Below are 14,358 nucleotides of genomic sequence, written 5' to 3' on the forward strand. Positions count from 1 at the left end.
TTCTCCAGCACCACAATTTGAAATCATCAATTCTTTGGCATTCAGCTTTATGGTCCAACTCTCACATCTGTACATTACTGGAAAAACCATATAGCTTTGGTTATACGGATCTTTGTTGGCAGTGACATCTTTTTAATACACTGTCTAGATTTGTCATAGCTTTTCTTCCAAGGAGCAAGTATCTTATAATTTCATGGCTGTAGTCACCGTCCACAGTGATTTTGGAGCCCAAGAAAATAAAGTCTGTCACTGTTTCCACTGTTTACCCATCTATTTGCCATGATGGATGATGATGGAACCAGATGCCATGATCTTCATTTTTTGAATGTTGAATTTGAAGCCAACTTTGTCACTCTCCTCTTTCACTTTCATCAAGAGGCTCTTTAGTTCCTCTTCACTTTCTGCCATTAGGGTGGTATCACTTGCATATCTGAGGTTATTGAAATCTCTCCCAGCAATCTTGATTCCAGCTTGTGAGTCATCCAGCCTGGCATTTCACATGATGTACTCCGCATATAAGTTAAATAAGTAGGGTGACAATACAGCCTTGATGTACTCCTTTCCCAGTTTGGAACCAGTCCATTGTTCCATGCCTGGTTCCAAATGTTGCTTCTTGACCTGCATACAGATTTCTCAAGAGGCAGGTAACATGTTCTGGTATTCCCATCTCTTTAAATAATAAGTATACATAAATATAAACAGTAAATAAAGTTGAAAATCTTTAAAAAATAAAGTCAAAACCCAGTCAAGACATGCTTGTCCTCCTGAGGGGCTTCTCTAGCGCTCTACTGGTTAGGAATCTGCAGGGAATACGGATTCGATCCCTGGTCTGGGAAAATCCCACATGGTGCGTAGCAACTAAGCCGGTGTGCCACAACTCCTGAACCCAAGAGCCCATGCTCCGCAACAAGAGAAGCCACTGCAACGAGGAGCCCACACACTGCAACTAGAGAAAGAACACTCACAGCAACAAAAACCTAGAGCAGCCAAAAATAAATAATCTTTTTTAAAAAAAGAAAGACATGCCTGCCTGCACAAATTCTAAATGTCTGCTTCTGTCTGCCTCACAACTTTCAACACATTCTTTTTCAGATAAGATACAGAAATGGTAAGTCAAGTGTTCTCTATTATGCCATTAGTACCAACATTTGGAGCAACGCTCCTGGTCTCTCCAGAAACTGACACTGAAAGACTACACCACATATGAGTAGGATACACTGGTGCTATAAGACTCAAACGTTGGTCTTATTTGTGCCATTCATTCCTATTTATGCCTCCTTTGCCTCATTTCACCCAACAAACCAATTCCAGTACAGAAATATTCACCACAATATTATTTCTGAGTCAAAAACTGGAAACGATCTAAACAGTCAAGAGGAAAATAGTTAAGTAAATTATGCAGCTATTAGATGTTTTTTAAAAATATTAATGACATAGAAAATGCTCATTATCTGTTAGGTAAAGAGCAAGATGCAAAACAATATGAAGTCAAATTCATTTAAAAACTGTTAACATACACATGTATGTCTGAATTATATACAGACTTATAGACCAGTGACTTGGGTACCTTTGTAAGACACTGGAAGCATTTTTGATCAATGAACAATCTGATGCTCCAAGTCAGAGGCTATTTGATTGCAGCACTGGGACATGGGTAGCAAAGACTGTGCCATCAGGAAGCACCGAAGAACCCCAGATCCACTAAGGGGGACAATCCTCCAGGATGGGAGAGGCTTCAACAGGAAGACAACAGGATGCCAGAAGTGCAGCACATTGATTTAGCTGCTTTACCTTCCTTTGCAATCCTAGTTTGCTATGGTTTTCAATAAACCACAGTACATAGCCATAAATTAGATCTAAAGTAGGATCTAGAAATGTATGTGGAATTCACAGAAGCAGAGTCCCAGTGCTAAAAGGAACAAAAGCAAGCTAATACATTCTTTTTTCTTCCTCCCAGACATACACTACCCATCTATCAGCACCCAGTGAAGGACGCATCATTAAAATGAAACACACTCATAAAATCATGAATTTATATCTTTGCCATTTATTTTTTAAAATCTTATTCAAAATATTAAATAATACAATTTCAGATATGAAAAAAATTACTGCAATAACAGTTCAGGTGTACTTCCCACTATGCCTCCCTTCCTTACTGTAACAGTAAACTGTCCACCCAAGAGAAATGATGGACTACCCTGCCTCTTCCATCTCTACACAAACCACATGCCCACTAGCTCACCTGGGTTTTGTGAGTGGTGTTTAACATATATTAGGGGTTATGTTTTCTAAAAAGTTGTTGTGACACCTGTAAGTCAACCATGTTTCAAATCACATATTTACATACTGATCAACTCCTTATGATAGAAAGACAAATCAAAATTAAATATAGTAACTTCCAGTTGCTATTAAAAAAGAACAAGAAACAAAACAAACACAAAGGGAGAAAGAGTCAGTGGACATATACAGCCTTTATGTATACAAACAGGTATAATTTTAATTTGAAAGACCTAGATACAATATTATTTAAATTACAATGTCTCCTAAAATTCATTCAAACTTACTATAAAAAATAAGCAAGTGAACAAATATGCTATAATTTTAAACTCTGCCCCTTGCTTGAAAGCTTGGAGGAACCCGTGCTACAATCAATTGCTAAGTAAAAGCAATTGTACGTGTATTTAATATCTCACAACAATTTCTACCTCTAAATTTAATTCAGTAATTCAAACCAAAAAAGCTATCTATAACATTTTATTTACGTCCACTGCAAACTGCAGAGTCTCTACTGCCAGAATTTCTAGACACATTTATTAATGTGCTACTTAAAATCGTGGTCAGAATGAGCAATAATAAATTATACATAAATTATCCAAAAATATCCAAAGCAATTTTCCTGGAAGAAAAAATTGTTACTTATATGTAAACCATTATTACATACATCCTTGTAGATTACAGTTTGAGAGCACAAAGAAATGTGTGCTTAAGAAACAGTATTTGGATGGCAGAAAGAGAATCTGAGTCAGCAGTATCAGATGTGTTAGAATTTAATTATAAGTTTGGGATTTTTTAAAAGTAGCATTACTAACACTTCCAGAAGAAGTACAATAAAGAAATCTAAAACAATAAAAAACTAACAGGTAATGCTTAGCTCCACATTTTGGACACCTGATTGAATTCACCTCTAAAAATGTAGATAAAAAATTATATACTCCTTGTTTGTGATACTTAATTTCCAAAGCACCAAGGCAAAATAAAGAGAGGCCCACCTCTCATTTAAGTATGAACTGCCAATGGCAAATATCTGCACAATATCATATAAAAAGTCAAGCAAATAAAATTACATAATAAGCAAATGCAAATCACAGTGCTTTAAAATATATAATCATTGGTAATCTTCAGAGAAGGCATTGCTTCATTAACATTCTGGTCGAGACGATGATATTCCACTGTTTTGGAACAAAAACCATCACGCCATTTCCTGCTTTGAACCAGAAGGAAAATCTGGAATAAAACAAAATAAATCAGATATTCAAAAGAGAAAATAGAGGACACGCTAAAAGTTTTTATAGCAAGTGAACTATCTGTCTCCTAGGTTCCCAAATACAAAAGTAAAATGTCAACAACAAAAGGGCTATTTTGTTTTCCACCTTGTAAATAAGCTGAAATAGTGCTTTTTAAATTTTAATGTATATAGAAGTCCCTGTTAAAGACTGATTCCTGGCCTCTCTCTTCAGAGATGAGCTAATAGAAAGCAGTGGAGTCCAGGAACCTACCTGTTTAACAAGTCTCTTAGGTGTTTAAGTCCCTAGGGCTTCCCTGGTGACTCAGAGGGTAAAGTGTCTGCCTATAATGCAGGAGACCCGGGTTCCATCCCTGGGTCAGGAAAATCCCCTGGAGAAGGAAATGGCAACCCACTCCAGTACTCTTGCCTGGAAAATTCCATGGATGGAGAAGCCTGGTAGGCTACAGTCCATAGGGTCACAAAGAGTCAGACATGACTGAGCGACTTCACTTTCTTTCTTTAGGTGTTTATAATAGAGATGGTCCAACACTCAACACTGGAATAAAACATAACTGGCATCCAAAATTTCATCAACCTACAAATACTTACAGAGCTAGTGAGAGACCACTAAACCACAAATAAACCAACTCAAAACCACAAATGAGATATTAGAATCACTGATTCTCTAAGCTGGAAGGCATTCTGAAATTACCTTGGTATCATTTTGCAGGTGAGAAAATCAATGTCCTAAAGGGGAAAGTGGGTGCTAGGAATCACAAAGCAAGAACTGAGATTTCCTTAAGTATTAAAAAGGACACTGTGTTTGATTTCCCTTTAAGTATTTAAAAAGTTTAACTATTTATTTAGCTCAGGGACTGCAGAGCGCCCAGATGAACCCTCACACTAAATTATCCATACAGTCCTATTTATGGCCTCCTCTGCCTCATGTAATCCAACAAACCAATTTCAGTATAGCAACGTTCATCATATTATTATTTCTGGATCAAAAATTGAAAACAATCTAAATACTCAACAGGAAAATAGTTAAATTACATAGCTATTAAATCATGTTTTTAAAGAATATTAATGGTATTAATATTTGTTAATATTAACAAATTTGTTAGTAATTTGTTAGGTAAAAGGCAAGATATAAAACTCTCTATGAAATCAAGTTCATTTTAAAATTATTAGCATACACATATATATCTGAATTATACACACATTTACAGGCCAGAAATATACCAAAATGTTAATAATGCTCAACTTTGGGTAGTAGCTTACATCTTCTTTTCTACATTTTTCTGTGTCCCTAAAAAAGACATCTAACACTTTAACAACCAGGGGAAAAAAGCACTAGTTTGCTTATTAATATCATTAAGTTCAATGTAAATAAATTAGAAGTCCTAAATTAACATCTCTCTCCACAAGTACTCCCAATGAAGTAGCAATGCTAAATTAAGACATAAAACCTTTAAAAAAAAAAATCATCGGGCTTTGGTTTTGCTCAAAATCAATTGGCTTCTTTTTTTTTTAGAAGCACATGTAGTGGGCTTCCCTGATAGCTCAGATGGTAAAGAATCCACCTGCAATGTAGGAGACCCCAGTTCAATTCCTGGGTTGGGAAGATCCACTGGAGAAGGGATAGGCTACCCACTCCAGTATTCTTGGACTTCCCTTGTGGTTCACATGGTAAAACATCCACCTGCAATGTGGGAGACCTGGGTTCAATCCCTGGAGAAGGGAAAGGCTACCCACTCCAGTATTCTGGCCTAGAGAATTTCATGGACTGTATAGTCCACGGGGTCTCAAAGAGTCAGACATGACTGAGCAACTTTCACTCACTCACTCACATGTAGTAAAGCATTCTGTTATTTGTTAAAATACACACAGACACACAAGCTGATGAGATATCACAATATTTTACCATCAACTGAAACCTGATTAAAAGAGGAAAAAAACCCTCTGAATCAGCAAAAGCATTAATAAGAAGTATGACTGAGATAATAGAGGGCAACTAGAGGGGGTGAAAAAAACCCAAACTTACCTTCCTTTTGTTGTGATATGTAATATAAACAATAGCAATACAAAAAGCAAAAATAATAAGGTGGAAAAAGAAATGGCTATCTTCCTCTTCTATATTTGAGGGTGGGGTTTTAAAAGGTCTCTCTGACTGTTCAATTTCCATGTAGCCCCTGTTTTCTTCCAAGGCTTCAATGGACTCATCATCCCGGGGGCTGGTGGTCCAGTCATAGTCTGGTTCTCCATAATCCCCGTTGTCCAGAGTGTCTTTGGCAGTGGACGGAGAACTGTTCAGTGTGAGAAGATCCTCCTCCTCTATGCTAGGATCTTCATTGTTATCAACCTCCTCTTGGGACAGAGAAGTAGTAGGCGAGGGATGAGGGGACATGGACACCACTCCACTTTTTTCTCTACTAGTTGTGGGAGGGAGAGTGGTGCTGATTTGGGAAGCAGGTGTGGTTTGGTTTTCATTTGTTAAAGCATTCATATTTGGAGTAGAAACATCTGACTTGAGTACAGGCTGGCTCAATGAATCAATCTGTGATAGAACTAAAGGAAGTAAAGAAAGAAATGTTACACTGAAATCTCCAAATTTATCTCCACCAAGCTAAAAGGAAATACACCTATATTTTTCACTAAGCTAGGATTAGTCACCTTTCTGTTCTGCAGTTAAGGTAGAGAACGGGTACTGAAATCCAACCTTTGTGAAATTAAAACAGAGGGCAGAAGCTCTGTGTGGACTTTGCCATTGTGACCTAAAGTCAGATCCCACTCTATTCTTCCTTTTTCTTACGGTGGCAGGCTATGAAATGCAACAGGTCTCTTATGCTGCTTAAGTTCTTACCATCTGGCAAGGCAACTGTTATCTGATGAATATTTCATTTTCTATTTTTCATTTTCTTATTTCATTTTAAATGCAACACCCAAATTCAGATGCACATGTTATGCTGTCAACAATTATACTGTATTTTCCTAGTCTTCACCCTTCTACTCTCTTAGTAGACCATTCAGTTTCCTCTGTCCTCAAACTTGTAAAACCTTTTCTGTTGTCCTCATTTGCAAAGGCTAATGTAACTTCCTGACTTCTCTGAGACAAATGAAGCCCTCAAAAGAGAAGTTACACAAACTACCAGAACTCTAGGCTCATAAGTCCAACTGTCTACCAGATATGTCCGCTTAGCTTCATCGTTCAAACTAACATGTTCAAAATGAAATTCTGACGTTCACTGCCAGGAAGATGGAGTAAATGTATTTAGATGGAGTAAATGTATTTTTCCCTATTCTTCCCACTAAAAACAAATAAAACTCTTCCTATTACATATAACATAAGACAATTGTGAAAGGTGGAAAAAACAAGGCAGAGTGATCAGAGACCTCAGGACCTGAGAGCAACCCAGAGGTGACTATCCTGCATTTTCTTTTGACCTCGTGTATTCCAGACTTGGAGCTGAAGAATCCAGTAGCCTGGAAACACCCAGGAGTATGGACAAAATGGGCCCCCAAAAAAGCCTGCTCTCTCACCAGAAGATCAGGAGAGAGGCAGCCTAGCAAGAAAGAAAACTTTTAGACGACTGCTCTTTCTCTCTCTCCAAACAAACGGCACCACTCTCCATTCACACTTACAACAGCAAAGACCAAATGGGGAACCTAGATTACCACCCTGACCAAGCTGCAGTGAGGTGCCCCTTCCCCTCCATAATAGGATGTGTCAGAGGAGGCCTAGTGGACAGTCAAGACTTTAGCCATGGCCCAGCAGTAACGAGGCTGTCCCCACCAACATGTCAGTGCAGACCACAAGAGGAGCCAAAACTCCCACCTCTGCCCAAAACTACCAGGACCACCACTGTCCTTAAGGCATCAACACAGATCAAGTAGAGACCCTAGGTTTCTAGCTCTAACTGCAAGTAATGTGCACCAACCCCCACCTCCCCTGTCAGAGCAATGTCATAAAAAGCAACTAAAAGAGAAAGCTTAAGACCAGAATCTTAAAAACACAAAGTACCACAACTTACCCCATATGAAATACATAATTTGAATAGCCCTTTAACTATTAAAGAAACTGAACTCTTAATTTTAAAACTCCCCAAAATTAAATATCCCAGCCCACATGAGAATGGAGAATTCACTGGAGAATTCTACCAAATGTTTAATAAAGAGTTAACACCAATTCTATCAAACCTCCTCCAGAGACCTGCAGAGGGAACACTTCACGATTCCTTTTATGAAGCTCCTGAAACCAAAACCAAAGACACTACAGAAAAAGAAAATTACAGATTGGTATCTGTCATGAACAGAAATGTAAAAATTCTTAACAAAATATTAACAAACAGAAACCAGCAATATCAAGTTCCCTGGTGACCCAGTGGTTAGGATTCCAAGCTTTCACTGTCCAGCTTCAATCCCTGACTGGGGAACTGAGATACCGCAAACCACATGGAGCAGCCAAAAAAAAAAAGAAATCAGTAATATATAAAATGACACTCCATGATTAGTAAGGTTTATTCCAGAGATGCAAGACCACCTCAATACTCAAAAATCAATGCAACCTAACAAGCTAAATTAACCTTGGCCTAAGTCTCACACCTTTTGCAAAAATTGACTAAAAATGGATCACAAATTTAAATGTAAAACTACACAGATTTTAGGGGCTTCCCTGGTGGTATATTGGATAAGAATCTGCCTCCCAATGCAGGGGACATGGGTTCAATCCCTGGTCCAGGAAGATCCCATGTGCTGCAACTACTAAGGCCACGTGCCTAGAGCCTGTGCTCCACAACAAGAGAAGCCCACACACCACAACTAGAGAAAGCCCTCACACGGCAACGAAGACCCAACACTACCAAAGTTTAAATAATTAAAATAATATTTTTTTTAAAAAACTACACAGATTTTAGAAGAAGACCTCCAACAAAATCTTCAGAATCTTGGACTAGATAAATTCTTAGACCTGATACCAAAAACACAATACATAAAAGGAAAAATTCATAGATTGGATTCCATCGAAATTTTAAAACTTTTGTTCAGTAAAAGACTTTTGTAGGGAAGAAAAGACAAGCTACCAAGTGGAAGAAGTATCTGTAAGCCCCATACCCAACAAAGGACTAATATCTAGACTACATGAAGAATTATGATAACTCAAAAGTGAAAAAGCAAACAATCCAATTAGAACATGGGCAAAAGACATAAAGAGACATTTCACCAAAAAGAGTATACAGATGGCAAATAAGCACATGAAAAGATGTTAACCATTAGCGAAAAGCAAATTAAATCTCAATGAGATATCACCATACACCTATCAGAATGGCTAAAATAAAAAATAATGACCATGTCAAATGTTGGCAAGGATGCAGGGTAACAAGACCACTCATATGTTGCTGTGGTTATATAACATGTGACAACCATTTCAGAAAACAGTTTGGCAGTTTCTTAAACTAAATGTGCAACTACCACATGACCCAGCAGTTACAGTCCTGGGCATTTATCCTAGAGAAATGAAAACTTATGTTCACATAAAAATCTTTGCATAAATGTTTAGAGCAGCCTTTCACAATAGCCAAAACCCGGAAACAACTCAGATGTCCTTCAATAGATGAATGGTTAAACAAAATGTAGTACACATCCATACCAAGGAACATTACTCAGCAATAAAAAGGAACAAACTACTGACACACGAAACAACTAAGATGAATCTCCCAAGAATTATACTACGTAAAACCAGCCAACTCCCCAAAGCTACATATTATATGATTCCATATATCGCATTCACAAAATGATAAGATTATAGAAATAAAAAAGATTAGTGGTTGCCAGGAATTCAGGAGGGAGTAGGGATAGGGAAAAAGTGAGAGTGACTTTTAAAAGAGCCACAGAAAACCCACTCCAGTATTCTTGCCTGGAAAAGTCCATGGACAGAGGAGCCTGGTGGGCTGCAGTCCATGGGGTTACATGACTGAGCACGCGTGCATGAGGGTGGAGGGAGATGGGTTGGTAGCAATAAACTGGTAGAACTGAAAAAAAAAAAAAGAGCCACAGAAAAAATCCTTATGGTGATGGAAATGCTCTACATCTTGACTGTGTCAATATCAGTGTCTGGTTGTGGTATTGTACTACAGTTTTGCAGGATACTATCACTGAGAAAAACTGGGTAAAGGGTACACCGAATTTCTGTATTTTATTTCTTACAACTGCAAGTGAATTTACAATTATTTCAAGATGAAAAGGTAAAGACATGAATTTTTACTCCCCACTCCAAAAAGAGAAGACAAAGAAACAAACAACAAAAAACACCCTGTTCTATCTACAGTCTCCTTCTGTTATGACAACTCCATTTTCCTGTTGCTCAAGCCTAAAGCCTTGCATTATTTTAACACCCCACATCCAGTCTGTTACCCTACCTTCAAAATATATGAAGAATTTGAAGAGTTTTCACCTCTTCATTGCTACTGCCTAATTCAAGCCATCACCATCTCACCTAGATTATTACAGTCGTCTTCTAAACAGCCAGAGCCACCCTGTAAAACTTTATGTTAGATGGTGTTACTGCTTTGCTTAAAACCACCTAGTAGTTCTCCGTTTCTCTCAAAGGAAAGGAAAGGAAAGTCGCTCAGTCGTGTCCGACTCTTTGCGACCCTGTGGACTGTAGCCTGCCAGGCTCCTCCGTCCATGGGATTCTCCAGGCAAGAATACTGGAGTGGTTTGCCATTTCCTTCTCCAGGGTATCTTCCCGACCCAGGGATCGAACCCAGGTCTCCCGCATTGGAGGCAGACGCTTTAACCTCTGAGCCACCGGGGAAGTCTGTTTCTCTCAAAAGTGAAATTCAAAGCCTTTATAATAGCCTATAAGCTCCTATATGATCTGGTCCCCATTATCTCAATGCTATTACCTCTAACTAATCTTCCACACTATTCTATCCCCACTGCCTACTTAACAGACAGCAAGCATTCAATAAACACTTATTGAATATGCTCTTGACCCAACTCTCACCACAAATCCTACACTGCTTCCCAAGTAGTGTTTCTGTACCTACTACGCCCTCTCAAAAGCCTTTCTCATAGTTCTTAGCCAGGTAAAACCCCACTCACTCTTCTAAGGATATCTCCAACATCACCCTATTTGTTGTTTTAACTCCGATATCTAGCATCAGGTAGGAGTCCACCAAGGAAGCTCCAGGTAGGAGTAGAGTTAATAAACATTGTTCAAGGAGTAAAAACGTGGAAAATAGGACTTCCCTGGTGGTCCAGTGGTTAAGATCCTGTGCTTCCAATGCAGGGGGCAAGGGTTTGAACCCTGGTTGAGAAACTAAGATCTTGCATGCCTTGCAGTGCATCCAAACAATAAAAAACACTAGATGACGTTACATTCAAGAAAACAAACTAGGAATTCATCTGAAACATTTGATGTAAATTAGATCAACCTTCTGGACCACCACTCCTCCAAAGAAAAGAGGCTGATCCAGTCAGCTATGACATGTATCAGAACAAAGTGGTAACTCTGACTCATAGATTTACTTAACTTTTTAAAAATTAAGTTTTTAATTTCTCTTCTACTGGTCCCTTTTTAAAAACTTCCTTACACTGTATCAATATTTCTCTGAGAATTCATTCACACATTGAATTTTGAGAAACAATGCCTTAAAAATTAAATACATTACATATTAAATTAAGGCAACATCTGGGAGCAATATGATGGCAGAATGTAGAAAGTAGGCATTTTTGAAATAGCATGACAGACTTGGTCTTACAGTGAGTATCCCATAATCCAAAATAATGCTTAGTTTTTTTTTTAATTCATCAAAACAAACACATAAAACTAAAAAAGGCTCAGAGATTGCCAAGAATACACCCAAGCACTGAAAGTTTAAGAAATCTAACATGGAACAAGTTTAAATAAAACTGATACGGCAACTTTCTAACGTTCTATGGTTACTTGAAGTTTGAAACTCAATACATTCTAGCTAGACTTGCATTTTCTTCTAACAAGAGTAACTACTTTGAAATCACTCTACCCTAAGGCACACTTACAAAGAACATTTGTATTAGCCAAAGTTCTACACATGCTACACTGTACTGCAAGGAGCTGCCTCCCTATTAAAAGCACATGTCAGAAGATTTTCAACCATCTCTTAAAAAGTTGTTTCTGAAACTATAGTTATCAGCTACATATACCCCTAAACCATATATCTTAAGCATTCCAGCAAGAAATATAAATGTTTATATGTCAGTTTTTTCTTAGATGATTAAATGACCAAAACAACCATACTACTTAAGTACTTTAGGAACGGGAATACTTGCATCAGCAAGAGAAACCCCCTTATTTACTAGCTATGAAAAGACCTTGGGAAAATGGACCACAGTCCTTCGCCAGACTTACAAACACTTCTGGGAGGGTGGTCCACACACCCTCAGTGCTGCTGGGGAAACCCAAGTAAGTAACCACAGCACTGTAGCAGAGGAATGTATGGCTAGACAGCCCTGCTGGCAAATAAGTGAACACTATCCCATTCATACTGTTTTTCATCTGAACTCAGAAAAGATTTAGGCATAAGAAGGATTGTGCCTTGGCCTGAAAATAAAAAGGAGCTACCACATAAGATACTGCTTAAATGCATTATAAATTCTTATTAGTGCATTTGTTCCTCAAAAGTCTCAGAACATGGTTTACAGGTTTCATTTCTCAATAAGGCCTTCAACATTTTGATTAACAATGTAACATTTCTAAGAAAAGGAATACTTAATCATGTAGCATTATTTTTAAATAGCCAAGATACGGAAACAACCAAGGAGCTCACGGATTAATGAATGGATAAAGAAATTGAGGATGAATTATCGTTCAGACATAAGAGAATGGAATCTTGCCATCTGCAACAACATGAGTGGATATTCAGGGCATTACACTAAAGTGCAATATGTTAGTAAGAGAAAGACAAATATCATGATTTCATTTACAAGTGGCATTTAAAAAACGAAACAAAAAAGCTAAACTCATAGATACAGAAAACAAAAGGGTGGGGGAGGCAGGGGGAGAGGGTGGAGGTGAAGGGAATCAAAAGATACAAACTTCCAGTTATAAATTAAATAAGTCATGCAGATGCAATGTACAGCATGGTGACCATAATTAATAATACTGCATACTGGAAAGTTGGTAAGAAAGTAAATCTTCAAAGTCCTCATCATAAGAAGAAAAATTGTTAACGATGCAGGTGCTGGATGGCAACCAGACTTACTGTGGTGATCTCAGTGTATACAAACATCAAATTATTATGCTGTACACTAATAAGTCAATCATGACTCAAAAAACTAAAAAAGAAATACTTAAATCCTACAGATCCATCAAAATGAAGCAGGGCTGTCTAGGACACAGAGGGACACAGAGAAGGGGGACTACATTTACAAAGAATCTCGCTTGTCCCAGAACTTCTGTTCTCCTCTCAAGCCCCTCAGAAGCCCAACACTCTTGCATTCTGGCTCTTTACCAAGCACCAAAACCTCCCAGTCCTCAGAGATGCGACAGTACTCAAAGATAGTTCTTTTCCCTTTTGCTCTCCAAAATATTCCATCAGCTCAATCCAGTCACTGCCACTATCCACCTTCGTCTTTACACCGTCCCTTGGCCCAGCTAAACGCCCGGGCACCCACCCCTGACCTTGGAACTCTCTCTGGATACCACACCTTCCAATCCCCTCAGCACCTGTCTCCTCTGTCCTCTCTCCTAGACCCTCCTAACTCCCATCTCTGTGAAGAAAAAAAAAAAAAAAAGCTGTGTGCCATTCCAGTTCCACAAGAATCAAGCCATTGGCCACCGCAAGTGCCCATCACAGTGGGCCTGAGGGGAATTCAGGATAAAGAAAAACAGGATGAAGTATTCTGCCTTGGATATACGGGTCCTATCTAAGGAAATGCCTCTTTAAGGAAAAACTTCAATAACCCCAGATTCCTGTGTCTTCCCATATAAAGAAAAGTACTAAAATTATAACCTTCAGATCTGTTCTTTGTTATTAGCAATAATCTCTTGATGTTCGACTACATGTCCTAGCAAAAAAAAAAAAAACTTCCTACATATTCTGACTCCTCCTTGACCCTCTTCGAACAATTTCTCAGAACTGAAAAGCTGGCTCCGCCCGTTACAACCTTTAGTAAGACATTGAATAAACTCAACTCACAGCTCTTACAGTTGTGCGGTTTTTGTTTTGTTTTGTTTTTTTATTCCACATCTCCAAGGAATTTTGGAGACCGAATCACCGCCATTCTCTGTGGCAACCCATTCTTCAAGACTCTCTAGACACCACGGCCACTCCTCCCTCCCCGCCCATCTACACACTCGCTCCCCGGGTCCCCGGAGCTTTCAAGCCCACTTCTGAGGCCTCTTAAAGACCCTACCTTCACAGACCCCTTCACACAGCCTCGCCAGGGCTGTACAGACCCTGCCCCTCTAGATATCGCCACCTGCTCCGGACACTCGGAATCGCCCGTTTCCTGGCCGGGCCCGTCTTGGCGTTCCGCGCCAGGGCCCGCCCCGTCTTCCCGCGCCCGCCCTGCCGCCGCGCCCCCTTTACCACTGGGCATGATGGCGAATGCAAGCAGGAGAGCCAGGACCAGCGGCCGCGCCAGCCCTCCGGGGACCTGGACACCTGGCCTGGGCGGCAGATTTGCTTGCTCCGCGCCGCTCATCCTCCTCCGGGCGGCAGCAGCCATAACGGTCTCGGCTACGAGCCTGCGCGGTTGCTAGGCTCTGCGTCGTGACGTCAGACACTGCGTAAAGCATCGCGGCGTCCGTAGGCGTTTGCGTCCTAGCGTGATGACGCCGCGGCCAAGAATGGAGCTCTGGAAACGAGGAC

The 14,358-nt window shown here is 39.4% G+C and overlaps 1 protein-coding gene and 1 long non-coding RNA gene across 2 annotated transcripts; both read right to left on the minus strand.

Annotated features, from left to right (window-relative positions):
- Nucleotides 1-2,027: 2,027 nt before the first annotated feature.
- Nucleotides 2,028-14,238, minus strand: C6H5orf15 (chromosome 6 C5orf15 homolog). Its single transcript, XM_081502845.1, has 3 exons — nt 14,077-14,238; nt 5,550-6,073; nt 2,028-3,504 (listed from the first exon to the last, which is right to left on the minus strand). The coding sequence occupies exons 1-3, from the start codon at nt 14,213-14,215 to the stop codon at nt 3,373-3,375; spliced, it is 795 nt and encodes a 264-aa protein (XP_081358971.1). The 5' UTR covers nt 14,216-14,238; the 3' UTR covers nt 2,028-3,372.
- Nucleotides 6,406-13,633, minus strand: LOC145510728 (uncharacterized). Its single transcript, XR_014057239.1, has 2 exons — nt 10,300-13,633; nt 6,406-8,200 (listed from the first exon to the last, which is right to left on the minus strand). It is a non-coding gene; the product is annotated as an uncharacterized LOC145510728 (long non-coding RNA).
- Nucleotides 14,239-14,358: the final 120 nt, after the last annotated feature.

This window comes from Giraffa tippelskirchi, chromosome 6, assembly GCF_054371585.1.
Source record: "Giraffa tippelskirchi isolate mGirTip1 chromosome 6, T2T-mGirTip1v1.2.pri, whole genome shotgun sequence".
Lineage (NCBI taxonomy): Eukaryota > Metazoa > Chordata > Mammalia > Artiodactyla > Giraffidae > Giraffa > Giraffa tippelskirchi.

Bases quoted from the DNA above. Each gene is read 5' to 3' on its own strand.
- C6H5orf15 (XM_081502845.1), bottom strand. From the start codon at position 14,215: ATGGCTGCTGCCGCCCGGAGGAGGATGAGCGGCGCGGAGCAAGCAAAT. The intron at 6,074-14,076 runs GTAAAGGGGGCG...TACTTCCTTTAG, and splicing joins ATTCGCCATCATGCCCAGTG to TTCTATCACAGATTGATTCA. The intron at 3,505-5,549 runs GTAAGTTTGGGT...GTTTTATTCCAG, and splicing joins CATATCACAACAAAAGGAAG to ATTTTCCTTCTGGTTCAAAG.